Below are 27916 nucleotides of genomic sequence, written 5' to 3'. Positions count from 1 at the left end.
AAAAGTGGTTTCATAATGTGTCAGTCTGTAAAAGTGATTTTAACTTGCCAAAAAAAAAGAGCAGTAAGTGTGCATTCAAATTGGCAAAGAAATTTCGTTTTGGGACTAATGTGAAAACATGACTCTGTGTGGAAATAGGAATTACAGGCAGAGATTTATTGCGTTTTGCTCTGGTGATTTCACAGTTGCATTAGTAGGAAAAAGGGGGAGCGATTTTTTGGTGCCGAAGCAGACTCTTAGCACACACCCAGCTGCTTGCCATGTATAATCATGCACAGTATTTACAAGCGAGTGGGGTTTTCAGGTTTCAGTCTGTAATGCAAATACATTCAGCATCACTAAGGCTGGTTGCCCTTGCTGGAATGTAGGCAGCCACCCAGGTTACACATGGTGGTGGTCTGAAAAAGCAGTTTGGACATGTGCATTTAAAAAAAATCAAAAAAGTGGATTCATAATGTGTCAGTCTGTAAAAGTGATTTTCACTTGCCAAAAAAAAAGAGCAGTAAGTGTGCTTTCAAATTGGCAAAGAAATTTCGTTTTGGGACTAATGTGAAAACATGACTCTGTGTGGAAATAGGAATTACAGGCAGAGATTTAATGCGTTTTGCTCTGGTGATTTCACAGTTGCATTAGTAGGAAAAAGGGGGAGCGATTTTTTGGGGGAAGAAGCAGACTCTTAGCACACACCCAGCTCCTTTCCATGTATAATCATGCACAGTATTTAGAAGCGAGTGGGGTTTTCAGGTTTCAGTCTGTAATGCAAATACATTCAGCATCAATAAGGCTGGTTGCCCTTGCTGGAATGTAGGCAGCCACCCAGGTTACACATGGTGGTGGTCTGAAAAAGCAGTTTGGACATGGGCTTTTTAAAAAAACTGAAAAGTGGTTTCATAATGTGTCAGTCTGTAAAAGTGATTTTAACTTGGCAAAAAAAAAGAGCAGTAAGTGTGCATTCAAATTGGCAAAGAAATTTCGTTTTGGGACTAATGTGAAAACATGACTCTGTGTGGAAATAGGAATTACAGGCAGAGATTTAATGCGTTTTGCTCTGGTGATTTCACAGTTGCATTAGTAGGAAAAAGGGGGAGCGATTTTTTGGGGGAAGAAGCAGACTCTTAGCACACACCCAGCTGCTTGCCATGTATAATCATGCACAGTATTTACAAGCGAGTGGGGTTTTCAGGTTTCAGTCTGTAATGCAAATACATTCAGCATCACTAAGGCTGGTTGCCCTTGCTGGAATGTAGGCAGCCACCCAGGTTACACATGGTGGTGGTCTGAAAAAGCAGTCTGGACATGGGCTTTTTAAAAAAACTGAAAAGTGGTTTCATAATGTGTCAGTCTGTAAAAGTGATTTTCACTTGCCAAAAAAAAAAGAGTAGTAAGTGTGCATTCAAATTGGCAAAGAAATTTCGTTTTGGGACTAATGTGAAAACATGACTCTGTGTGCAAAAAGGAATTACAGGCAGAGATTTATTGCGTTTTGCTCTGGTGATTTCACAGTTGCATTAGTAGGAAAAAGGGGGAGCGATTTTTTGGTGCAGAAGCAGACTCTTAGCACACACCCAGCTGCTTGCCATGTATAATCATGCACAGTATTTACAAGCGAGTGGGGTTTTCAGGTTTCAGTCTGTAATGCAAATACATTCAGCATCACTAAGGCTGGTTGCCCTTGAAGGAGTGTAGGCAGTCACTGAGGATACACATGGTGGTGGTCTGAAAAAGCAGTCTGGTCATGGGCTTTTTAAAAAAACTGAAAAGTGGTTTCATAATGTGTTAGTCTGTAAAAGTGATTTTAACTTGCGAAAAAAAAAGAGCAGTAAGTGTGCATTCAAATTGGCAAAGAAATTTCGTTTTGGGACTAATGTGAAAACATGACTCTGTGTGGAAATAGGAATTACAGGCAGAGATTTATTGCGTTTTGCTCTGGTGATTTCACAGTTGCATTAGTAGGAAAAAGGGGGAGCGATTTTTTGGGGGAAGAAGCAGACTCTTAGCACACACCCAGCTGCTTTCCATGTATATGTTAAGTTATGTTTAAGTAAAAAGAGATTCTGGGCTTTTTTAATACAATCTTTGAGATTGTTATTTTTTTTTGCCCGCTGTAAAATGATGAATGCAATTGCTTTCACAATTTATAGTGAAATGCAATATATTCTGAAAACAGCAAAAATAAGGCAAAAATATTTTTTGAAAAATATGTAAATATGTGTACTGTATTATAAAATGTTTTAAAAATATTAATACTTTTTTCTTTTTTTTCAGATTGATATAGAAAATTTTCGAAAACTAGAACCATTTTTAAAGCAACTTTTTTTTTAAAACAAATGAATAAATATTTTTTGGAGTGGGTATGGTAAGTCAATAATAATAATTGTAGTCTCTCAAGGACCTTGTAATGTGATAATTGATTTTTAGTGTTTTTTAAAAAAAAAAAAAATAATTACGCGTACGGTAAAAAAAAAAAAAAAAAAAGTTTTTAAAAAACATATGTAAAAAAAAGATGAAAGATAAGGTTGGCTCTTAAAAGAGCCGTTGTGTTCATGCAGGGACAGAGGAAAGAAAGACTGGGAAAATTAGTCAAAGCGACAAGTGTGCTGATCTATTTTGTTGTTCACTAGGGAAACACTGGTCTCCCTATGACAAATTAGATCATGACAAGAGGCGCATCGAATATCAACCCTCGCAAACCGAGGGTTAATTTCCAGAGGGCCAGCAAAAGGAGATGCTCCCCCCACAGATGAAGGGCTCACCTGACCTGCAGAAGAAGGAGTCAGCCCTGCAGATGATGGTCCAGGCTGAGCTGCTGTGGATGTGCTTGGTTGACTTTCTGAAGAGTTACCTCCAAAAAGTCGAGCATGTGTCCTTCTGTGTACATCCTTGAGGTGTCTCTTCATGGTATGATTCCCAAAGGAATACTTCTTGTCAGGATTACCTCTTGAAAGTACACGCTTACACAGCTTACAAGTTACTAAAGGTGCATTTACCTTTTGCTGGCCTTCAGGAAAAGTAAAATAATCCCATACATAAGAGGGCTTTTGTTTCCTCGCTCTCTGCCTCAAGGTAGTGCTGCTAGTGCTAGCCTCACTCTCAGAAGAGCTCTGCTGTTCTGCCATCGTATCACAAAGACAACCCAGCTCCTTCTCCTAAGGGATCACAAGCAGAAATGAGAGGAATGGGTGTGGTGTAGGAGAGTTCTAGAACTGAAAGTAGTTTCAACCAATCAAAAGTTGTGTTTCATGATCACATGACCTACCGTACGCTTACGGTACGCTTACGGCAAAAGTGCGCATGCGCGTAAAAAAGACACGCGCTTGCGCGCATGCGCATAACAGTCACTACCCGACACTTCCGCGTAACGTGCGCGTGTAGCGTACGCGCGCACGCGTCCCACGCGGAGTACGCGCGGCTACGCAAATTGCGTAACTATACGCAAGCAGCGTAGAAAAATTACGGGCGTTGCGTAAACCGTACGCTTACCGTAAGCTTACGGTACGCGTACTAAAAAAAATAATAAAAAAAATAGAAAAAATGTACTGCAAATAAATTTTACATGTTTATTTTAAAAAATATATTAAAAAAAAACATATTAAAGAATTTTAAAAATTTAACCATAGTCTTTATAAAAGGTAAGAAAATTAAAAAAAATATATGTTTAAAAAAACCTTGCAAATTCACTGAAAAAACCATGGGTTTCACACACGTTATAGTTAGGAATTAGCATTTAAAAAACCTTAGAAATTCAGTGAAAAAACCATAGGTTTCACACACGTTATAGTTAGGAATTAGCATTTAAAAAACCTTAGAAATTCAGTGAAAAAACCATAGGTTTCACACATGTTATACTTAGCTGGACATTTTACTCGTAAAAAACCAATGAAATTCCCCCGTTATAGTTAGTTCAGCTAACTATAACTCGCGCGCCCGCAATGCACTGCTGATGACGTCACATATTACATCACTCATGACATGGTCAGTGACATCACTCATGACATCACTGATGACATCTCAAATGACATCACTGATGACATCACTGATGACATCATCCTTGTGATAGAGTGGCAGACCTCCTCTTCCCCTAATATAACCTTTGATACACACATTCAAAAATAGAGACTAAAATTTTCAAAACAATGGACATACCAATAACAGTTACAACAACCTCTTCAGTAATTCTAAGATCCACATACACATCCACTCATTCACCAACAGTCCTATACAGTCACTCATACATGTACTCACTTATCATATGTACTCATACACCTATACATCCTGTTACACAATGCTACTCATCCATAGAGCTACTCACACACATAGTCACTCATGCTAATAAAGAATCAAACATACATTTACTTGCATATACAGTTATACACACACCACCACACTTACTTCTACGGAAACTTACACATACTTAGTCTTTTAAACAATCACTTATAGAAATACATACTTATTCATACAGGAACTCTTTCAATCTCTCACTCTCACATATACTCACTTATATACACCAATAGTCACATATACTAGTTTAAAACATATGTAGTTACTCATAAAGACATTATTGAGACAGTCATTCACTCACTAACACACCCATACACACACTCATCCACCCATGCAGTCCTGCACACATGCTCTGTTCAACACATACAAACAGTGAGTCACTCATTCATGCACCTATGCACTACGTCATACCCCCCACCGAACCATGCAGACACTCAGACTAATACTCAAAAAACCAACTAATAACCTATATAGACACCCATGTAGCTACTCACCAACCCATGCAGCCACTTATACACAAAGTGAAAAAATGATACAGATATTTACATATTTAAACATTACTCACTAAGCCATGTATTCACTATGATACACTTAATCAGTCAGTTACACAATCAATTTTTCAAAAAGAAATCATCCATTTAGACAGTAATATACCCATTTATTCTTCCATCAACCTTGAGATATACATATATAAAACATATTTAATTTTCAGAAAAACACACATTCACTGGATGATGTCATCAGTGATGTCATCAGTGATGTCATTTGAGATGTCATCAGTGATGTCATGAGTGATGTCACTGACCATGTCATGAGTGATGTAATATGTGACGTCATCAGCAGTGCATTGCGGGCGCGCGAGTTATAGTTAGCTGAACTAACTATAACGGGGGAATTTCATTGGTTTTTTACGAGTAAAATGTCCAGCTAAGTATAACATGTGTGAAACCTATGGTTTTTTCACTGAATTTCTAAGGTTTTTTAAATGCTAATTCCTAACTATAACGTGTGTGAAACCTATGGTTTTTTCACTGAATTTCTAAGGTTTTGTAAATGCTAATTCCTAACTATAACGTGTGTGAAACCCATGGTTTTTTCAGTGATATATATATATATATATATACATATATATATATAATCATGCCATAAGGATTCTCTACCATACATGAAAAACATGCATTAGAAACAGGAGAAAACAATAGCAAAACTTGTTTGAGAAACTGTTTTAATGCTCAGCACACAGAAGAAATCCTCATAAATCACTGAAAGCATAGGAAGCTCCCAGGCTGCATTGCAAACACCCAGTCTAAAAAGACTGAAAAGCTAACTTGTAGCTGCATAGAAATAAACTGACACCGTGCCTTTAAGGCACACCTGACCCCCAACTTCCCATCATGCCTCAGGGGTGACAGTTAGGTCAGTTGTTCTTTCCGGCTCCTTCAGGAAGGATCCTGGCAACACAGCTCCACTCTTTTCTGATTTTAGTCAGAAAATATTTTCACTTTTCACAACTTTTATTCCTTACTTCGACGTTTTACATCAGTTAAAGTAAGAGGCTGTCCTTTTTGACAGGTTTGGGCATTTTTTAATATTTTAAAATGCCGTCTCTTTTTGACCCTTGCCCTTCTTGTGGCAAAAAGAAGGCCAAGACTGATTCTCATAGGGTCTGTATCCTTTGTCTACCGGAGGACCATGATCCTACGACCTGCCCTCACTGCCAGAACCTGTCCAGAAGAACTTTGAAGGACAGGGAAAGGATTCGCCTGTATGGCCTGGCAGGTAAACCATCTAGAGGAAGATCTCCACTGAAGAAGGGCTCCAAGAGGTCTAGAACGCCTTCTAGAAGCAAGTCCTCACGTCCTTCTGCTTCAGCGTCGGGCTCGGCGCTGACAAAAGATCTTCAGGTGGGTCATATTTCCAAGAAAAGACCTTCGACAGCGGGCTCGCCGTCGAGAAAAGGTACGTCGTCGAAGACTCGTCCGCCATCGTCAACCAGGCGGCGATCGGCGTCGAGAGACAAGACCCCTCCGCCGTCGTCAACCCGGCGACGATCGGCGTCGAGAGACAAGACTCCTCCATCGTCGTCAACCCGGCGACGATCGGCGTCGAGGAGCAGAGACCCTCCACCGTCGTCAACCCGGCGACGATCGGCGTCGAGGAGCAGAGACCCTCCGCCGACGGCGACTTGACGTCGATCGGCGTCGAAGAGTGCCACCCCTCCGTCGTCGAGGGCAGGCTCACTTCCGTTGTCGCAGTTCCACCAGCGATCGACGTCGGAGCGAAGGCTCCTCCGCCGTCGTCAACCAGGCGACGATCGGCGTAGAGGATGAGGTTCTCTTCGGTGGCGAATAGATCTAATCAAGGTTCTGCCCACTGTCAAAAGAGACCTTGCACCACTTCAGAGTGAAGACGCCATTCGTGATCCATCATGCACCTGCGGCTGAGTGTGTCCGCCCTGGTGTTCAGAGAACCTGCCAGGTGTTGAACCACCAAGGATATGCCCTGATGATCCAGCCATGTCCAGAGGCAGAGGGCCTCCTGACAGAGTCTGCAACCCCACCCCGCCCTGTTTGTTGCCACATGGCGGTGGTGTTGTCCGTGAACACCTGTACTACTCTTCCCCGGACAGAGGGAAGGAATGCCTCCAGTGCAAGACAAATCATTCGGAGCTCCAGAAGGTTGCTGGGGAGTCCCGACTCCGCCGGAGACCAGAGGCCTCTGATCTCCGCCTCTCCCATGTGGCCGCCCCATTCCAGAAGGGATGCATCGGTCACCACAGAGAGGTCTGATAGGGGAAGGGAGAGGGATCTGCCATTGGCCCAATCCTGGTTCATGAGCCACCACTACAGTTGTTGAGCAGTGCCCACCAAGATCTGGATGCAATCGGACAGATTCCCCTGATGCTGCGCACACTGGAACATTAGGTCCCACTGCAGAGCCCGCATATGCCACCTGGCATGATCGACCAGCAGGATGCAGGAAGCCATGAATCCCAGCAGCCTCAGGGTCATTCTGACCAAACCCCGGGATAGAGGCTGAAAGATCGGAATCATAGCCTGAATATCCTGGACTCGCTGTTCAGGAGGATAGACCCGAAACCGCGTTGTGTCCAGAACCGCTCCGATGAAGAGGAGCTTCTGAGAGGGAATCATGTGCGACTTCGGCACATTGATGGAGAACCCCAGCGAATGTAGGAGGAGATAGGGGAAGACTGAAACCTCTGATCTGCGCAGATGAGCTGCGACTACCGCCATCACTTTCGTGAACACACGAGGGCCAAAGGGGAGCAGAGTAAACTGAAAGTGCTCGTGGCCTACCGTGAACCGTAGGTAACGCCGGTGGGATGGCAGGACGGGGATGTGAAAATAAGCGTCCTGTAAGTCCAACGCTACCATCCAGTCTTGTGGGTCGAAGGCAGACAAGACCTGAGCAAGCGCCAACATCTTGAACTTCTCCTTCCGGAGCAAGCGATTGACGTCCACGAGGCCCAAGATAGGATGCAGGCCCTTGTCCTTCTTGGGAACCAGAAAGTAGTGGGAGTAACAACCACGACCTACCTCTGGGACAGGAACGCGCTTGATGGCTCCCTTGGCCAAGAGCTGTAACTTCCTCCTGGAGAAGGGCCAGATGATCCTCCAACATGCGGTGGTATCACAGTGGCATGGGTGGAGGGGTAGTCTCGATGGGGAGAGAGTAGCTCCTTCGGACTATTTGCAAACTCCACCTGTCCGACGTGATGGTGCGCCAGTGGGGGAGGTGATGGCCAATCCTGCCGCCCACTGGCGTTTGATGGGCCTGAAAGGTCGGACTAGGAGGGTTTGGAGGCTGCTGCAGAGGGGGGTTGGTGGACTGGCCCGCCCGCTGGCCCCCGAAACCACGCCGGTTGTTTCCACATCCCCGGCCGCGTGAAGTTTGGTAACTTGCTGCAGCCTGTGGCTCTGGGTGGGACGTAGTGGGGCACCCCTTCCGTAGCGACAAAAGGGGCGAGAAGAACAAGTTACTTACTTTCGGTGACGCTTTTTCTGGTGGATACAGTATCTGCCTGTGGATTCCTCACCTTGTGAATATCCCCTGCGCCAGCATTCCATGGAACTTTTTTCCCCAGCTCTCTACGCCGACGTGGACGACGTCATAATGCATCGGCTCCGCTCGCGACTCCGTATGACGTCACTGGAGCCATAAGAGAGCCAAGTTGGCGTGATGACGTCAGTTCCACCCATTTTTTCCATGCCCCCGAGGCGCACAGGTGGACCAACGACAGATTTAAAGTATACACAGTATACAATATACCATCAAATATACATAGAACATATACAAAAGGAAAGCTAAATAAAACAAGCATTTCCTACCAATGTACCAGAAAGCATAACAACATCTCAAACAAGACAACTTTTAAGGTATACAAAGGTGGACAACGGGGAGGCGGGTGGGCCAGTGAGGAATCCACAGGCAGATACTGTATCCACCAGAAAAAGCGTTACCGAAGGTAAGTAACTTGTTCTTCTGATGGATACATCTGCCAGTGGATTCCTCACCTTGTGAATAGATTCCCACAGCAGTCCCCACTCCCGGAGGAGGGTGTCCACCTTCCTATACCAGAAAGTCTTGCAAGACAGAGCGCGCGAAGTGGCCCTCCCTCCTCATCTCAGAGTCCAAGCAATAATGCTTTGCGAAAGTATGGAGGGAGGCCCAAGTCGCGGCTTTACAAATATCTGCCACAGGAACACCCCTGGCCAAAGCAGATGTAGATGATTTAGCTCTAGTTGAATGAGCCCTAATACCCTCAGGAGGAACCTTACCAGCCAGGGCATAGCAGATCTTGATGGCAAGGATGATCCATCTCGATAAAGTGCGCTTGTGCACCGCTCTTCCTTTAGAATGTCCAACATAACCCACGAAGAGCTGATCGTCCAGACGAAAGTCTTTCGTTCTATCCAAGTAAAAGCTGACAGCTCTTTTTGGGTGCAGACGATGTAGCCTTTCCTCCTCTTTGGAAGGATGAGGGGGAGGATAAAAAACAGGGAGAATAATAGACTGCCCCAAATGAAATGGAGTAATTACTTTAGGCAAGAAAGCAGCCCTGGTCCTAAGAACCATCCTTTCAGCATGTAATGTTAAAAAATGGGGTTTAGAACTAAGAGCTTGAAGCTCACTCACCCTCCTTGCCGAGGTTATGGCTACAAGAAAGACCATCTTAAAGGACAACAGCCTCAGAGGACAACTATGAAGAGGCTCAAACGGGGACCCCATCAGAAAAGTTAAGACAAGATTAAGGTCCCACTGTGGCATTACAAAAGGAGTAGGAGGAAACTTGTTTGTAAGGCCTTTGATAAACCTTAGTACAATAGGAGATTTAAATAAGGACGGCTGATCTGGAAGACATAGAAAAGCCGATAAGGCCGATAGATAGCCCTTGACCGTGGCCACAGCACAGCCCTGATGAGCCAAGGAAAGAGCAAACTGAAGCACATCAGAAAGGTGGGCTTTTAAAGGGTCAATGGATCTCTCTCCACACCATTTAACAAACTTAGACCACCTGTATGAGTAAATGGACTTGGTGGAGTGTCGCCTGGCCGATAAAATAACGTCCACCACATCAGGCGGCAGAGAGAAAGAACTCAGGTTGCCCCGTTCAATCTCCAGGCATGAAGGTGTAAGCTCTGGAGGTGAGGGTGTAGAACCTGCCCCTCCGACTGCAAGAGGAGGTCTGCCCTCAGAGGGAGACGGAGCGGAGGGCACGAGGAGAGGTGGAGAAGATCTGTATACCACACCCTTCTTGGCCAATCCGGGGCGACCAATATAACTCGGGCCCGGCCTTGGCGAATCTTCCTCAGAACCCGAGGAATCAAGGGTATGGGAGGAAACGCGTAAAGGAGTTGCGAGCCCCAACTCAACTGAAACGCGTCCCCCAACGCTCCCTGCATCGGATACTGGAGACAACAAAATGACGGGTAGTGCGCGTTCTCGCGGGTGGTGAATAGGTCTACCCGAGGTGTCCCCCACGTCCGAAAGACGTGACGAACGTGAATAGAGCCTCCACTCGTGGTCGGCGGAGAACTGCCGACTGAGACTGTCTGCACGCACGTTCAGAACTCCGGCCAGATGATTTGCCATCAGACAAATCTGATGATCCTGAGCCCATGACCATAGACGCAGGGCCTATACAGAGACAATGCGACCCCACTCCCCCCTGCTTGTTGACATACCACATTGCGGTAGTGTTGTCCGTCAGGACTTGAACAGACGGACCGCGAAGGGAAGGGAGGAAGGCCTTGAGTGCCAAACGAATCGCCCGCATTTCCAGAAGGTTGATGTGAAGCAACCTTTCCTCTGGAGACCAAAGACCCTTGATCTCCAGATCCCCCAGATGAGCACCCCACCCTAAGGTGGAGGCATCCGTTATCACTGTGGCCACCGATGGAGGCAGATGGAAGGGCTTTCCTTGAGACAGATTGCCCCCCACGCTCCACCAAGATAGATCCGCTGCAGCTTCTCTGGAGATCCTGATCGACTCCCTGAGATCTCCATTGTGCTGATACCACTGCCTGCGGAGGCACCACTGGAGCGCCCTCATGTGCCAGCGTGCATGGTTGACCAACAGAATGCAGGAAGCGAACAGACCGAGCAGACGAAGGACCTTCAGAACTGGAACAACCGCTCCATTGTGGAATAAAGGGACCATCTCCTGAATGTCGAGAATTCTTTGAGGTGGAGGAAATGCTCAACACAAAGTAGTGTCCAGTACCTCCCCTATGAACAGGTTGCGTTGAGAGGGCACCAGGTGAGATTTGGGCACATTGATCGAAAAACCCAAGTCGAATAACAGCTGAGATGTTACCTGCAGATGATGCTGCACCATCTCTGGGGACTCTGCCTTCAGAAGCCAGTCGTCCAGGTAGGGGAAAACCGGAATCCCCGACCTCCTGAGATGAGCAGCCACCACCGCCATCACCTTCGTGAAGACTCGAGGTGCGGTAGTAAGACCAAATGGGAGGACCGCAAACTGGTAATGTTGCGACCCTACCGTAAAACGGAGATACTTCCTGTGCGACTTCAGGATTGGGACATGGAAGTACGCGTCCTGCAAGTCGAGCGACACCATCCAGTCTCCTTGCTGCAACACTTGAAGAACCTGCGCAAGGGTCAGCATCTTGAATTTCTCCTGTTTCAGGTAAAAGTTCAAGACTCTGAGGTCCAGTATCGGACGCAATCTGCCATCCTTCTTGGGAAACAGGAAATACCGGGAGTAGCATCCCTGACCCCTTTCCTGCTCTGGAACCACCTCTATCGCACCCTTTTGAAGCAAAGCTAGAACCTCCTTCTGCAAAAGAAGCAGATGGTCTTCCGAGCAGTAACCCTGGCAAGGAGGGTAAGGGGGAGGAAACTCCCGAAAGGGAAGGGCGTACCCAGTCTCCACGAGGTTCAAAACCCAAAGGTCGGTTGTAACAGATTTCCAACCTCGCAGAAAGTGGGACACCCGACCCCCACAGGTCTTACATGATCTAGGATGGGGGATCTAGGACTGCTTCCTTGAAGCTTCATTGGGAGCAGAGGAGGCAGAAGATGAAGATGGGTTGCGGCCAGAACCTCTCCGTCCTCTTTGTCTTCCTCTATAGGACCTATAGAGGGGATTCTGCTGCTGCTGTTGCTGCTGCTGCTGAGGCTGCCGGAAGGAGCGAAATGAAGATCTCCCAAAGCCTCTGAATTTCTTAAGCCCAAATCCTTTAGCAGGAGCCTGCAGACCTAAAGATTTTGCCGTCACCCTGCTCTTTAAATCTCTGCAAGGCGGAATGAGCCTTTTCACCAAAAAGTTTCTGTCCGTCAAAGGGCAAATCCACCAAGGTGGCCTGAACATCCGTAGAGAATCCAGATGAACGAAGCCACGCTTGCCTCCTAGTGGCTATAGATGACCCCATTATCCTTGCCACAGAATCAGCTGTATCAAGCCCCGACTGAATTACCTGCCTTGCAGCAGCCTGAGTGTCAGTGACCACTTCCATAAAAGACGCCTTATCCCCTTCTGGCAACTTAGGGGCTAAAGATTTCATTAAGTCCATAAGAGCATGAACGTAGCGCCCTAGTAAGCAGGTGGCATTAGTGGATTTAAGCGCCATGCTCCCTGAAGAAAAGGTCTTTTTAGCCGCCTGATCCGCCTTCTTAGACTCCCTATCCGCAGGAGTCTGAGGAAAAGCTCCTGAAGCATGCTTCGAGCATGACGCCTGTACCACCAGACTTTCTGGAGAAGGAAAACCTGGATCCCCAGGAGCCACCCTATATCTTCTTGCCACCTATCTGGAGACTGCCGGCGAAGTGAGTGGCTTACGCCAGACGTCCATAACTGGCTCCAAATTAGCCTCATTAAAAGGCAACAAAGGCTCACTGGTCGAGGTAGGCGAATGTAACACCTCTATCAGAAGGTTAGGTTTATACTCAGCAGAGGGCAACTGCAACTCTGCGGCCTTCTTTATTACAAGATGGTAAGGAGCCAGTTCCTGCGGTGGAGAGGATCTAGTGGAAGAATGCTCCCACTCCGGAGTTGTATCGAGACCACAAGCCTCTTGAATCCCCTCAAAGTCGTCAGAAGAAGTATCCACCTCACCTTCTTCCACCTCTTCCCTATAACGCTCCTCTTCCAAGACTCTCAGGGCCTCTCTCCTTGAGCGGATCCGAGGAACCGGCGCAGGCGGCGCCGTACGCGGAGTCGGTGGAACCGAACGTGGAGCCGGAGGTGTCGGAGTCGGCGGCGCCGGACGCGGAGTCGGCAATGGCGTCGAGGAAGGCTCCGAAGAAGGTCGATCCAATCGAAGTCGAGATGGATCCCCAGACGGCGCCGGAAACTGCCACGAAGGCGCCATCGGCAGAAAGGGCATAAACACGGCCTGAGCATAATGCTGCGGCACTCCCAGGGTGTATGCCATAGGACCCATGGGACCAGTAGGTGCGCCGGATGGGAAGGCAGCCCGTTGGAAAATCCCATACATAGCATTTAAAAAATGCGTTGAATCCGCACCCGGAGTCGGGAACTGCGGAAAAGGGATTAATCCCGGATCCGGCTGAGGGGTACCTGGAACCGGAGCCGTAGTGTCCTCAACAGGCGCAGCAGGATCATCCGGCTCTGGAGAAGGCTCTTTTTCCTGCTCTTGCTCGGCCTCAGAAGCAGAAGACTCCACTGGAACCGGTGACTGCGCCGGTGACTGCGCCGGTGACTGCGCCGGGGACCGCGCCGGGGACCGCTTCGGCGAAGATCTCTCTGGAGACTTAGATGGAGAAGGAGACACATCCTTACTTCGACGTCGAGGCGAAGTCGATCTCGACGCCTTGCTCTTCGAAGACCGGCGCCGAGAAGAATGCTTCCTTTTCTTATGGTGTTTCTTCGACTTCGAAGAATGCGAAGTCGACGACTCCGGCCTCGATCTCTCCTTCTTCCTACCTCTCTTCTCCTTCTTAGCCTTGGCCATGAAGAGCTTCGCCTCCCTTTCCTTCAAGGCCTTGGGATTCATCCTTCTGCAGCAGGAACAATCCTCCACGTCGTGGTCAGAAGAAAGGCACCACAAACAATCTTCATGGGGGTCTGTCATCGACATGTGGCCCCCACATTCCCTACAAGGTTTGAAACCCGACTTCCTAGTCGAAGACATGGCAATTTTTCTCAACAGTAACACACTACACGACTACAAAGTAGCAGGAGAGTGCTGGAAAACCGTTGTGCGTCGACGGCGCGGAAAAAAGGGAACTGACGTCATCACGCCGACGTGGCTCTCTTATGGCTACGGTGACGTCATACGGAGTCGCGAGCGGAGCCGATGCATTATTACGTCGTCCACGTCGGCGTAGAGAGCTGGGGAAAAAAGTTCTGTGGAATGCTGGCGCAGGGGATATTCACAAGGTGAGGAATCCACTGGCAGATGTATCCATCAGAAGCAGACCGAGCCGGAAGGGTGGAGAGGCCCGAGGACTTAGCCGTAGAGCGTGAGTCCTTTAAGCGCCCTAGGGCGTTATCTGCTTTGTCGCCAAAAAGGCGACGGCCATCCTAAGCTGGCGGAAGAGAAAATCTTCTTGCCAAGGTGGTCCAGCTTCTTGGATTCCCTTTCCGGTGGAACGGTAGAGAAGGCGCTCTTGGAGGTAGAAGCTTGAACTACCAAGCTTTCCGGGGTGGGATGTTGGGAGAGGAGTGTGGGGTCGCCCGGAGCCGGGCTGTGGCGTTGGGCAATCATCCTGACCATGGGAAACCCCGTGTTGGGACTGGTCCACATGCCCAAAAGGGCGTCTGTGAGGGCCTTATTAAACGGCAGCAAGGACTCCGAAGAGCTTGCAGCCGGTTGAAGCACCTCTGTCAGGAGGTTAGTCCTGACCACCACCGTAGGAAGCTCGAGGTTGAGAGTGTCGGCCGCCCTACGCTACACCACTGGGTAGGACGCTCCCTCCTCCGAAGCCACGGTAGGAGGAGACAACATGCCAAGGTCAGGGGAGGTGTCAAAACCACTGGCATCCCCAAGTTTCTCTCTCCAGTCCTGCTCAGTGTCCAACTGGTCAGTCAAAGGGTCACCTGACCCCACCCAGTCCTCATCATCCTCTGGGTGCAATTGTTGTTGAAAAGGGACCCCAGGAGTGAACAGGGGCATAAAAACCGCACCCGATGCCGGAACCGGCGTTGGACGCCGCCGGTCCGGCTCCATGTCCATTTGGGGATGGAGGCCGGGGTAGACGCCGGCAGGGGAGCCGACCGGCGCCGAACACGGGAGTGGTGCCGAAGAAGCGGCGCCGGTGGAGGCATAACCAGGTCGACCGGCGCCCAAAGATGGCATGCATCGCCTCGTAGAACGTACGAAGCTGGGCGGGGGTCACTCCGGGTCCCAGAAACGGAGGGAAACTCTGGAGTCGATCCTTCGGGCTCCAGGCGCGGGCACCACCCATGTGCCTCGTCAGATCGGCCGACCGACGAGGAGAAGTCGAAGAGTGACGATGCTTCTTCGACTTCTTATGCTTCGACTTACCCAACTTCGAGTGCGAAGATTTCGATGATTTCAGAATGGTGGTGGCTCCGCGATCGATCCCTCGACCTCCCTCTCGACCGGGACCTCGAACGGCGCGGAGCAGACTGCTGGCGTTCAAGCAGCTTTCGGGACCGCTCCCACAAAGCCTTCGGCGCCATCGACCAGCAGTCGGAGCACAACTTGGGGTCGTGGTCGAGTTCCAGGCAAAAGAGGCACACGCGGTGCGGATCGTCACTGACATCAGTCAGTTACAGGAACCACAGGCCTTGACACAGGGCATCCCTCGTGCACCTTTTCGGAGTCGGTGACTCAAAACAAGAAGTCGACAAAGTCGAGAAAAAGGTAGTCAAAAATTGACTGAGGTACCGCTCTTACCGGATCTGTGCTGGCTGGCGTGGAAAAAGAAGGAACTGACGTCAGCGCGTGAGGGAGGCGTATAAGCAGCTGCCGCGACGTCATCCCGGCGACCACGATGCCGACGCGGGTCTGACCGACGCCACCTTCCGACGCGCAGAGGTACTGCTGACGAAAAAACTTTCTGGATCCAGTCTGACGCCTGGGGGTAATTCTAAGGTAAGGAATCTATAACCAACGTGTTTCTTCCAGATTCTCAATGCAGCAGCAAAGATGGTCACCGGAGCTAAAAGGCACGATAACATTTCCCCCTCCTTGAAAGCTCTCAAGTGGCTCCCAATTGAAGCTCGTTGCCATTTCAAAACTGCCTGACTCACCCACACAATCCTTCACAGAGGTAAACTAGTCTACCTGGCAGCCAAGCTCACCAAGGCAGGCCAGGCAGGAAACCTGAGGAGCACCAACAACCTACTTCTCATTCCCCCAAAGATGCATAAAAAAAGCGCGGCAGATCTCAGAACCAACCCCTCCTGTGTGACCTTCAAGAGAAAACTAAAGGATCTCCTCCTCGTTCTGCACCTTAAACCTTCTGAACAATACGCTGTAGTTGCAATGAAGGAACGCTCGACTCTACTACCTGCCTTCCGAACGGATGTCCATTTGTTCTGTCTGTCTGTTTTTCTTATTACCTGTATACTTGTTGTAAAGCAGTCTGATACCCACGGGTCCTGCCAGCGCTATATAAAACTCTCTAAATAAAGGGCAAGTTATGAAGTAAGAAAGCTCGCTAGGGTGCAAAAGATTGTGTAATAAAATAAGAAACACATACAACTTTAATATGTAGGACTAATGCAGCTGTATACTAGGGTCTTATCCCCTTTATGTGCAATAAACATATATTATCCTCTATCAACTGAGATACAAATGTAGGCACTCCACCTTAGGGAACTCACCACTCCCGAGCACCACCTCTTCCAACTTCTCTCCAAGACCAGGTTCCCCGACCGGATAGAAGCCTCCCCTGCCTCTTTTCCCATAAGTTATCAACCCTCTCCACCACAATTTTTCTCAAATAAATGCCAACCTTTCTAGCTCCTGTTCACTCATAAAATGTTGCTGTGCCAGAGCACTATCCTCCACAAAAGTAGTCTCCACCCATGCACTCTCAACCACTTCATCCATAAGATTTTAATCTTCCTTGGTGACCACAACCCACACATGTCACTTTTCTAGGCAACAACATCCCTCACAAGAAGTTATCCTTTGAGGGACAGGGTATGGTGGAAGGATGACTTATTATGAGGTTGCAGTAATCTTAGGAGATTGCCATCTTATGGGGAAAGGAGTGCTGGTCCGGGGTGATATTTTAGGAGGGGGAACAGTTGGGGAGGTGTCATATTTAATGATGTGGGCCTTAAGACAGTCCTTGAAAAATCTACCTACCCACTCTCTACTTTTCAGGGCAAAACAGTTTTCAGGCCAACTGACCCCACCTGGCGAGGGAGCTCATGTATGAATGGTACTAATTATAGCTACTAGCTTACGGCAGCTAAAGCAGCACTGTATCTTTTAAAACGTTGAAGGGTGGTTGATTACTGTGCAGACTCGGACTGCTGAGCCGCGTTGCAATCAGTAAGTAAGATGGCAGTTCACAATTGTCAATTCTTTCAACAATATAGTGTGCTATTGTTTACATGCTTCTCATTGGCTGACTACAATCAACCAGGGCTGGATATACTGCCTGAGATGAGTGCAAACTGTCTTTTCAAGCCCTGCATGCTGGGCCCGAGTGCTCTGTACATGAGTGAAGTGGCAGCTTCAGACTGGTTGGACACTGTATAGTGACGTATTCCAGTGTTGCCAGCAGTAATCCATGGCTACAGCTAAGTAAGTGAAGCTTGCTCTCCTCCTGCTGGGCCGTGAGACACTGGTTGCTGCCTCTCTGCAGTGGCAGGCACCACGACCGCGGGCCCAAGTAAGGGAAAGTGTTGGAAAACACATGGCTTGTGTTGCAGGGCCACCGATCTGGTTGTTTAAATTAAGATGTATCAGTGATCTAAGACTTCTAGGTCACAGATACATGAAGAGTTCTATACAATGTTTGTGCACTACCATGTAATTGTAACCGCCTCCTAGAGGCGCAGTCTGTCTGACATATAAATGCCAAATACCCGTCTCTGGGTGATGCATTAATGTGCGATCCAGACTTGACGCTTGTTTATGTATTTGTTTTTACTTTGCTTAGGAAAAAAAAATCTACATATAAATAGGATTGAAAGACTATCCATTGTTAAATCTTCCTGGCCAAAACGCTATCCCTTTAACTTGTCCGCACTGAGAGGTTTTCATCCTGTGAATACCAGCAAATCTCCATGTGCTGAAAAACACAAAAGTGTAACATAGTCTGTGTCTGCTCTGAAGTGCTACTATGTCCTTGGGCAAAATGTGCGCTAGTGAAAAATTGCTCAAAATAAAAGGTGGATTCTGCTCATCACCCACCTCTAATTTCATCCTCCATGAATTAAGAGCAAATATAGTTTGTAGATATAATCAGAAGTTCTACGATGGCATGTTTCAGCGTATTAAAGCATTACACTTCTTTGAATTTCGAAGACTCAATTTCTAGCACGATCTTTGTTGCATGTTTTACATGCCAAATACTTTCAAGGCTCGGGCCATGGATTTAGACCCAGAGCCGACTATGGCTTCGCTCTCCTGGATAATTTTGCAAATGGGATAAGAAAGGAGCGGAGACTTAAAAAATTTTTTAGAATATCTTTTTATTAGTTGGTTTCCTAAACAATCCCATCTACATGTTCACATAACAGTAAAACATTACAACTCGAACACAAAAAACATAGCGGACGGTATAATTGCTCAGTGTATACTTCACCGCCAAATCAATCACCCATAATGGATTGGGCTCCACCGACCCGCCCCACTCCATTCAAGTAAATCACATTTAGCATCATTATACCATGGTTGAGTATTTCAGAGAACTGCTCCTCCCGGTCTCCCATCGCCTACTTCCACCACTAAAGGTCCCCTAGGGTTGTTTACTTCCCCCTGTGTTTATCCTTTTGTGTGGTCAGAGTGTTCATTGACTTGAGATTGCACCCATTGTGTGCTCCCCTCTTTTGCCCCATTCTGCATTGCCGCTAACAAAGTAGCCCAGATCTCTAAGTCACCTTGTAATGTGTCATCCTGTCTATTAATCTTCATGTGCAATTCCTCTACAAGTGCCCACTCCGTAACATCCTTGTACCACAGTGTAGACAATGGGGCTCTCGTGCTCAGCCACCCAACAGCCACCCTCCTATTGGCTAGTACCAGGGCCAGATGAAGAAACCTCCAGTCCATTTCTCCCCTTTCGTGGTTTTTTAATGATTCCTAGCAAACTTATTTGGGGCATCAGCAACATTATTATCACTGTCACTGTTAGTAGCTGCATGACCAAAGGAGCAGGAGACTTAACAGCGGATGTCTCTGGTAGCTGTAGTCAATTTCCCAGTTAACCAGTTGCAAATGGTTCAAATTGTTTTAACCTGAACCTTGTAGAATAGGGGTGTTTAGAATTTGGACTATCTAAGATAATTTGAGAAACAATAGATTTTTTACTGTTTAAAAAACACTTTAAACTAATAAACAGCATTAATTCCAAGACATTAATAGAGTCCAGGGGATATTTCTCCATATCAGTTTATTAGATGTAAAAACACGTAAGCTAGATCCATGAAACACTTTCTTTGGAATACAAATGGCACTGCTTTTGCATTTGTTGTTCAAATTCACAAACATATCGATGACATCATTTTTAACTAGCTAGTTTGGAGTTTCTCCCAAGATCACTAACCAGTCGTGTTCCTCCATCACCAATTATGTGTTTATGTGTATTTTATAGGTTTCTTCTCTTCGTAGTGACATATCATGATTACAGAGGTACGAAACTGCAATAATGGCTGCAAGCTATATATAAAACAAATTATGAATGTATTTAATCTATTCCTGGGTTCCTCTCTTCCCCACTACTAACCAGCGTTGCTATCCGTAGTTCAGCAGGTGCAGTGGCACTAGAACCAGTGGCTTAGTGACCCGCTGAACCCCATTATGGTGCATTTGACTACTTTTCCAATGGATGGGCCCATTTTCCTTCCCTGCACCACGGTCCATGGAATATTCATCAAGCCACTGCTGACACCATGTTATTTCTCAGCTTTGTCTGCATATTCTGACGAGGACAGTCAGTGCCATGGTCTTGTAGTGTACGAGCTATGAGTTGTAGACTTGGGCTGACCCCTCCTATTCATGTGCATCCTGATACCCAGTTCGGCCAGAATAAGCTCATCCCTGTTGGCTCTGCAAGCTGCCCATGGTCTCAGACAGGTGGGACAGTAGTGATGTGTACTGGATCCACCATAGACCACTCCCACAGACCATGCCAGACACCTCAGCATCATACCCGAAAACCAGCTCTCAATGAAGAAGCAGATAAACATTATCTCCTCAGCCTGCTTCCTCACCCTCGGCATGCTCTGGAAAATATTCAAATGGCTCCCCATCGACACCAGACGCACCGTCACCCAAGCCCTCATCTTCAGCCGCCTGGACTACGGAAACTCCCTCTACATGGGCATCACCTCACAACTACTGAACTGACTGCAATCCATCCAAATTCCTGCAGGCAGGCTTATACTCAACCTCCAGAGAAGAGCCCGCATCACCCCTGACCTCAGAGCGCTCTACTGGCTCCCTGTCCAAAAAAGGTGCCAGTTGCAACTGCTGACCTACGTCTACAAGGCCCTGCACAACAAAGGACCAGCCTACCTCAACCACAGACTGAACTTCCACCAACCCGGCAGACAACTAGGCTCCACTTCCCTCTCCCTCGCCCACACGCCATGCTGCCACAAAAGCAGAAGTGGCAGCCGCATCTTCGCCTACCTGGCAGCCAAGACCTGGAATGGTCTCCCACTTCACCTCCGGACTACATCCACCCTACAGAAGTTCAGAGATGGCCTAAAAACCTGGATGTTCAACTGACAACTCCCAGCAGCAACACCCCCATACCTCTTCAGTGCCTAGATACCCTCACTGGTGATAAGCAGCGCTCTACAAATCATTGATTGATCATTATCGACCATCCCAACACACTGTCTCTGATAAGATTTTACATCTATGTTTTGTTTTTACAGCTTATATGTATCATAGTTTGCAACCTGTTTTTATTCACACTTAGACTGGAGGGGAATCATTTCACTGTATGCACTATTTTTCTGTATGGTTAATAATTATCTGGATTGGTATTCCCTTTCTTCCCTTGTTTGTTTTCATGAGTCCGTTACTACTTTGTTTACTCGTTTACTTATCTTTGTACCCCTTCAAGATGGCCACTGCATCTGCATGCTTTATAATCGTTATTCTATGATCCCCTTTAATGTGGCCACCATGTCTATAATCACCATACGCATAGGGATTTGTGATGATATGCCGCTTTCTGCTCACAAACTGTTGTTCCCCAAACACTAACACATACAATGAGGCTTTTGGAATTTCTCTACCCAGCTTGATAGGGTTCGCTGTGACCTCTCAATTCTTTCAATATGGTTGTTTAGTCTATTTCTCCTATATGCACGCGCACATGGCACTTGTCGTTTTCGGGCCATAAATTCATCCTGCACTGGCGCATTGATACATAATGGCATGACCACTTTTAATCTTATTTCTCTGCTGCATACCTGAGATCTCTTTTGTGTTCGCCTTGCACTGACACATTATTGCATGGCCCTTGTATTTCTTTTCACTACTTCTTTTATCCCTTTATCCTTCTTCATTCATGAAAGATGGCCCCCACGTGGCACACCCCATCGCGCTTGTGCGCGTATCTCAGTTTCCTTTATTTAGTAACATCAGGACTGGTGCATTGCCTGATGCATCCTTGAATTGGAGCCCCAGCGGTACACCCAGATGACCGTTACTCTGGTAAAAATGAACTCCACAAACCCCAGTCTCTACGGACTGCAATTATTGCCCATGCCCCAATTCATTTATTCCCTTTTGTTCTAGACCCTCCATCTTTGTCATTCATATACTTCCTAATGAGACGGGCTTGAGTTACATTAAGGTAATTGCCTTACCGCGTGCAAGGCTTTTTATTTACTCCTTCTCCCGGCTAATTCTCATTATTCCCCTCGCCCATTTATGAGGAATTTTGTTTTGAAGGGCCTTTTTTCTCAAGAGCGAAGACCATCGCCCCTCGGTGTGGCATCTGTCCCCGTGGCCATCGTGCCCTTAGACAACTTTCCTCTAAACTGATTTCCTACTCTCACGCCTATGTAATGGGCAATATTTCCCATCTAGTCCCAGATATTTGTTTGATGATTTGACACTGATTATTTATTTTCTTAAAGACGGTATTCGTTTCCATCTACTGCATAGCACACCCAATCTGATGGTTGGACCCCAGTGGGACCGCGGGTCATCACGGCTCCTCACCTATGCTACTGTTGTCCCTTATTTCAGAAACTCTCCACCGTTTTGCTTGCAAAGGACTACCAATCGGATCCTTCTTGGTCAGTTCACTCGTTTCCGCCAGTCGCATGTGTTAATTCACAGCCTCTTCGCCATTCTCACTATTTTTCCTGCACCGCCAGTAATAGCGTGCATGTTCATTTCAGTTTATACTTTTTATATTCACTCCAAGCACATTGGAATTAAAAACTTGTGTTGTATGTAGTCACATGCATGGATGTACCTAGGCACATTTCGCATGTACCTCTGATGAGGACGGAAGGTCATACTCCGCTGTAGTATTAAGGGCAACTAATTTAGTTTCTCCTTTTTTCCCCCTCTTTCTTCCTTTCTAGCTGGAAATGAATTAGATATTCTGTAACACGTATACAATCTCAGGCATAGCCCTTGTGTCCTTATGAGCATCCCTATATCTAATTAAGGGATCGAAACGTCGTTGACAATGGTACCTTGACTCACATGCTAAATTGTTCATTAATATATGTGAGCACTGGTACTTTCAGTTCGTTGTTTTACTATCTTTGTCACATTGATATGCCTGAGCTTAGAAGATTTGTTTCACCTTTCTTTTGTTTGTTAACCCGCTGCATTGTTTTTATTTTGCTTTAATAAATAGAATTATGTACTCCATTTAGGGATCATACATAGATTTTGTGGTATCTCTATGCATAACTGACGAGGCATTTCTTATTGTTCCTTTAGAAAGAAGACATATCGTGGACCACAGTTTCCTGGGTTAGTGGGGCTCCTGATGGTTTGAAGAAAATGTGTGAGAGACCCGTTTGTGGGTCGAGTGCATCACAGTTAGGTCGAGTAGATACCTCAAGTTACTAGACCCGGTCTGGTAACATTTTAAAGATGTTAGCGGATAGCTTGCAGTTCTGGAGAAGCGTTACATTTCAAGGGGGAGGTTTAACATTTCATGGGCGGTTGGTTCGCGGAAAAGGTGAAATCCTAAGGACCCCCTAATGAGGGCGAGAAGGAGCATTAGAGATAACTGCCATATCTTGGGGAGTGGATGCAAGGGAAGGGTGTCTTTCTTTCCCAATAACCCCTTTGAATGGGATGTCATAGGTCTCCAGAACCATTCTTCCCAGGGGAATGTAACCTTTCCCAATAGAGGCTACTCTTCACCAGCACTGTGCCCCGGTGACCACTGTTCCTCCCCACAGATTGTCCTTCGTAAACCACTAATGTTCAGATGACTGTTTCCCTGTTTGAGCATTACACCCAATCGCCCCAAAAAAGTTATTAATATTGCCAGCCCACACTGACCTTAAATGCAACAATACACAAAAGCTCTGTAGTAACCCAAACTCACATTGGAAGTGCCTGTCATAAAAGTCCCTTTGGGGCATCCCTCAGGATACACTCTCCAGGGTAATTCCCCAACACAAATTAACTTGGGACATTTCCAACTACAGTATCCTCGGTAGCAGTCCCCATCCACATTCACTTTGGGGGCATCCTCTGCGCACACACCTACACTGAAGCATAACCACAGAATATACTCACCCTGTGGGCGTCCTCCCTGCTGCCAGCGTGGGTTCGGCCGCATCTGGGCCATGTGATTTGGTGCATAGTATGTCGGTCTGCTCTGAGCCTGCAGGAGGAGAAAGAGGCATTATCTCTGGGAATTGTAAATATCCATTATGTGAGGAAAAACACAAACAAAAGGAATTTGGAGTCTGTGAGGTGAGCACCACATACTGGAATATGTTAAAACACAGTGGGGAGAAGGTGAAGTGATCTCCGGGTCAAACAGTACAATGTCACGGTCAACTCCGACATGGAGATGTTAGATCAGACGGAGGAGAGGGCAGTATTATCTACTTGTAAATGCTCATCAGGAAGGCAAACTATATACCTGAGGCACTGCTGGCATGAAGTAGCCGCCGGCGGCAGGCTGGAACTGGTTGATGATGGTGTTGGCAGGCAGTGCCCGCATTCCTGCGATGCGCTGCATGTACTGGTTCGTGAGATGAGCTTTGCGTTCCTCCTTCCGCTGGGCCAGGGCTACGTACAAAGGTTTGGAACCCACAATACGACCGTTCATCTCTGTCACTGCCTTTGTGGCTTCCTCGGGTGAGGAGAAACAAACAAACCCAAAACCCTTACTGCGACCGTCCTCCAGCATCACCTATAAGAGGGAAGGGATATCATCAACTAACGGGTCCATACACATGTGCTCTGCTTCCTCCTAACACAGCTCACTTCGGGGACAAGAAAACAAGGAATAAATGGTCTTAGTGCCGCCCCCTCCATCATCATCATCATCATCACTTGCAATAGAGAATGCAGTTCATAAACCAATTAGCCCATCCCTGTTGATTCTGCCTTCTCTAATGATCCAACCCTATCCCTCCAGGGAAGAAAAAACCCTACAAAGAAAATACCCTCAGACCAACTGCGCTCCAGAATCAACTGAAAAAGGAAGCAGCATCTTTAACCAATGCACATCCGTCATAGCTCCATCCACATCCCCATCAGCCCCATTTGATATTTTCTTTTCTTTCTGCAGCCTGTCAATTAAAAAAGTATCTATTGTGTACAATTGAGATCTCTTCACACTGAAACCTAAAATGTATCTAAATCAGAAACACAAGGTATTGTGTATAGTGATTCCCTAGTGCTTAGGTAAAGACTTCAGGTAAGGATTCTAGGGCACGCAACAGACGCTACACTCTTTAAGAAGCACTTCTTTAGTAGAGAAGGCAGCAATCCTTTCCAAAGCGCCAGGGAACACTGACTTTTTGTAGCAGGATTTGGAGCACTGGATCTAGAGATAAAAGGGGTAATGTCTGCTTCTTAGGTTATAATCCCCAGTCTCCCCTTCTTAAGGGAGAAAGGGCGGGAATTCTTACTGAAGGGAGAGTGAACAGAAGAGCTTTCTTGAAGCAAAGAGATTTGGTTTGTCTCTTTACATGCGAGGTAGAAAAGCAATCTTTATAGGGAAGTGAAACCATGCTCCATTTTATAACAGGTCTGGAATTTTATGCACTTCTTTTTTAGCAGAGAACTACCCCTTTCTAGATGGGAGAGGAAAGCAGCGTGCTGTCTAGATTTAGAGGGGTACATTGTCCGTCCATGATGGAACAGTGCACGGTTTTGTCGAGATAAATGGGAGACATACACTTTCCACCTGAGGAAAGAACTTATGAGAAGTGTATCTTTTAAAGGAGATGTCTCATCTGTGGGAAAAGCAGAGAGACTAGGTGACCACTATCTGTGCATTTGTATCTGAACTGATGAGGACGTGAAAGGTAAGCCCTTGGCAGGCACTGCTCTACTCACATCTCTCCTTACCACCCCCTTCCATTGAAGTCCATCTGTAGCACTGTAACAGAGCTGTAGAGACAGAGCACAGTGCAAGTAAAGCCCCTGTCTGGATTAACTCTGTATTGATGTGGCACCCACTGACCTCCCCGAGCACAGCAGAGCCCGGGCAGTAATGAGATAGGCGCACCTTACAAGAACAAATTATCATAACTGCCCACGGCACTTGAACCCAACTCCATGCTGCTATTGTATTTCTCATTACCATCCAGGACATGGAAAATGTTACTTACCTGTCACCTTCGGTTTTACCTATGCAGCTTCACATGCTCTAAACTCGTCTGCCATGTAGTCGTAGGTACAGAATATTACAACTCTGGGCCAGACGTGAGGTGTGTGCTGCTCACAAGACTGACCATCTACCAAGCCCAAGTGACATGAACCTTACTCACTGCAGAATGTTTGACCCCTACCCATGGTATAGAGTACACTTTTCATGCACCCAGCATGGTACACTCAAATGCAGCACATATGCCTCACTTCTGCCCCTAAGACTAAATAATCATCTTTGACTTCCGGCAGTGACATAAAAAAACACCATTAAGGCAGAATTACAGACCTCTGCTCTTTACAGACCTCTGCTCAGGGTAAATCAATCTATCCTCCACTGACCGCAAGAAGCGAGGCTTTGTTGTGGCTTATATTTAGCATATACAATAGATCCATCCACAAACGTAAGCCCCCAGAGTAGTCATGCTCACAGTACCTTATAGATTGCCATCAGCATAGACATTATGACCCAAAAGAGCTCAACTCACAGTACATTTGTTAAAGGCTCTTCAGAGAAAGCAATATGCCTCCTCGGATACTTAGTGCCCAAAGGTCTGTGATTTGGTGAGGGGACACTAAAGGGGAAGGGGCAAGTTGAGGGGATTCTGAATCGAAGATTCTGGCCAGTATCCCTGCACCAAACAACAGACATCAGCAGTTATTGACCCCGGAATAAAATGCGGACCTGGGAGTACCAGGCACCTTTTTCCGGACCTAATAAGGAAAATGCTACTTACCACAGTATGCATCTGTTCTTGGCATGTAGAGCTGTAGAGTCACATACTGTGCATAGCCCCCCCCCCATCTAGTGTTGGGTCAGGATGTTTGCACTTTGTTTTTGTTCGAAGAAGTCTTTCCAGTCACGAGGTTGGTGACTCCTTCTTTCGGTGATAGTGCGCATGGGCATCGGCTCCAACGTTAGATTGTTTTGCCGCAGAGGGTGATGATGGAGTTAGTAAGAGTAGTAAAGAGAGATGTCCATGTAGATTGTATCTAAGTAAGATATTACTGCAACAGGTACAGGTACCTGGGGAGGTGGGTGGGCGCATGTGACTCTACAGCTCTACATGCCAAGAACAGATGCATACCGTGGTAAGTAGCATTTTCTGTTCGAGGCATGTGAGCTGTAGATCACATGCTGTGCATAGACTATATAGCAGTAACTCCCAAAGCGGTGGCTAACCTGTAGCTGTTGCAGCTGTCTGAAATAGTGTACGTAAAACTGCTTGGCCCACACTAGCTTGTTGTCTAGCTAACACATCTACACAGTAGTGTTTTATGAATGTGTGTGGTGTAGACCATGTTGCAGCTTTGCAGATGTCATCTATGGGTATGTTTCCTAAAAATGCCATAGAGGCCCCTAGTTTGTGAGTGCACTCTAGGGGGAATAGTCAATGTGTGTTTTGCTTTAATGTAACATGTTTGAATGCACTTGACTATCCATTGTGAAATACCTGATTTTGATATAGGATTGCCTTTATGTGGTGGAGCAAAAGCAACAAAGAGTTGCTTGGTCTCACGGAAAGGTTCTGTCCTTTCAATGTTGTATAGTAATGCTCTTTTCACATCTAGAGTGTGAAGAGCGTGTTCTGCCACGGAATCTCGTTGAGGGAAGAACACAGGCAACTCAACAGATTGCTTGATATGAAAGGCAGAAATGACTTTAGGTAGGAATTTGGAGTTAGTCCTAAGAACCACTTTGTTTTGGTGTATTTGTAAAAATGGTTCTTTTACGGTTAGTGCCTGAAGCTCACCCACTCTCCTCAGACATGTGATGGCTATGAGGAAAGCTACCTTCCAAGTGAGAAATTGTAGTTCACATCTGTGCAATGGCTCGAAAGGTGGACCCATGAGTCAGGTAAGGCCAATGTTGAGGTTCTACATTGGAGCAGGTGGAAGTGTGGGGGGAATGACTCTTAAGTCCTTCCATAAATGCTTTAATAGCAGGCCCTCTGAAAAGACACAGATGTTGTCTGTTCTGCATAAATGCAGCAATATGTAAGCGTATGGATGTGTACTTTAATTTGGAATGCTGTAGATGTAACAGATAGCAAATGATGTTTTGGATTGAAGAGTCCAGCGGATTGATTTGTTATTACGGTATATCACAAACCACTTCCATTTTGCTGCATAGCATGCTCTTGTAGTAGGGCGTC

The 27916-nt window shown here is 46.7% G+C and overlaps 1 protein-coding gene and 1 non-coding gene across 4 annotated transcripts in view; both read right to left on the bottom strand.

Moving 5' to 3' along the window:
- Positions 1-27916, bottom strand: part of PABPC4 (poly(A) binding protein cytoplasmic 4) — a 147046-nt gene that overhangs the window by 57702 nt on the left and 61428 nt on the right. For all 3 annotated transcript variants that reach the window (XM_085648354.1, XM_085648355.1, XM_085648353.1), the window contains 2 exons: positions 24022-24294; positions 23670-23757 (listed from right to left, as the gene is read on the bottom strand). In XM_085648354.1, the coding sequence (XP_085504480.1) occupies positions 23670-23757; positions 24022-24294 (361 nt within the window). The remainder of the gene's footprint in view (positions 1-23669; positions 23758-24021; positions 24295-27916) is intronic.
- LOC146857742 (small nucleolar RNA SNORA55) lies at positions 25490-25618 on the bottom strand. Its single transcript, XR_014980384.1, has one exon. It is a non-coding gene; the product is annotated as a small nucleolar RNA SNORA55 (small nucleolar RNA).

This window comes from Triturus cristatus, chromosome 3_2 (genome assembly GCF_964204655.1).
Source record: "Triturus cristatus chromosome 3_2, aTriCri1.1, whole genome shotgun sequence".
Lineage (NCBI taxonomy): Eukaryota > Metazoa > Chordata > Amphibia > Caudata > Salamandridae > Triturus > Triturus cristatus.
The sequence above is the reverse complement of the archived record's forward strand: the minus strand, read 5'-3'. Positions and strand labels throughout refer to the sequence as shown.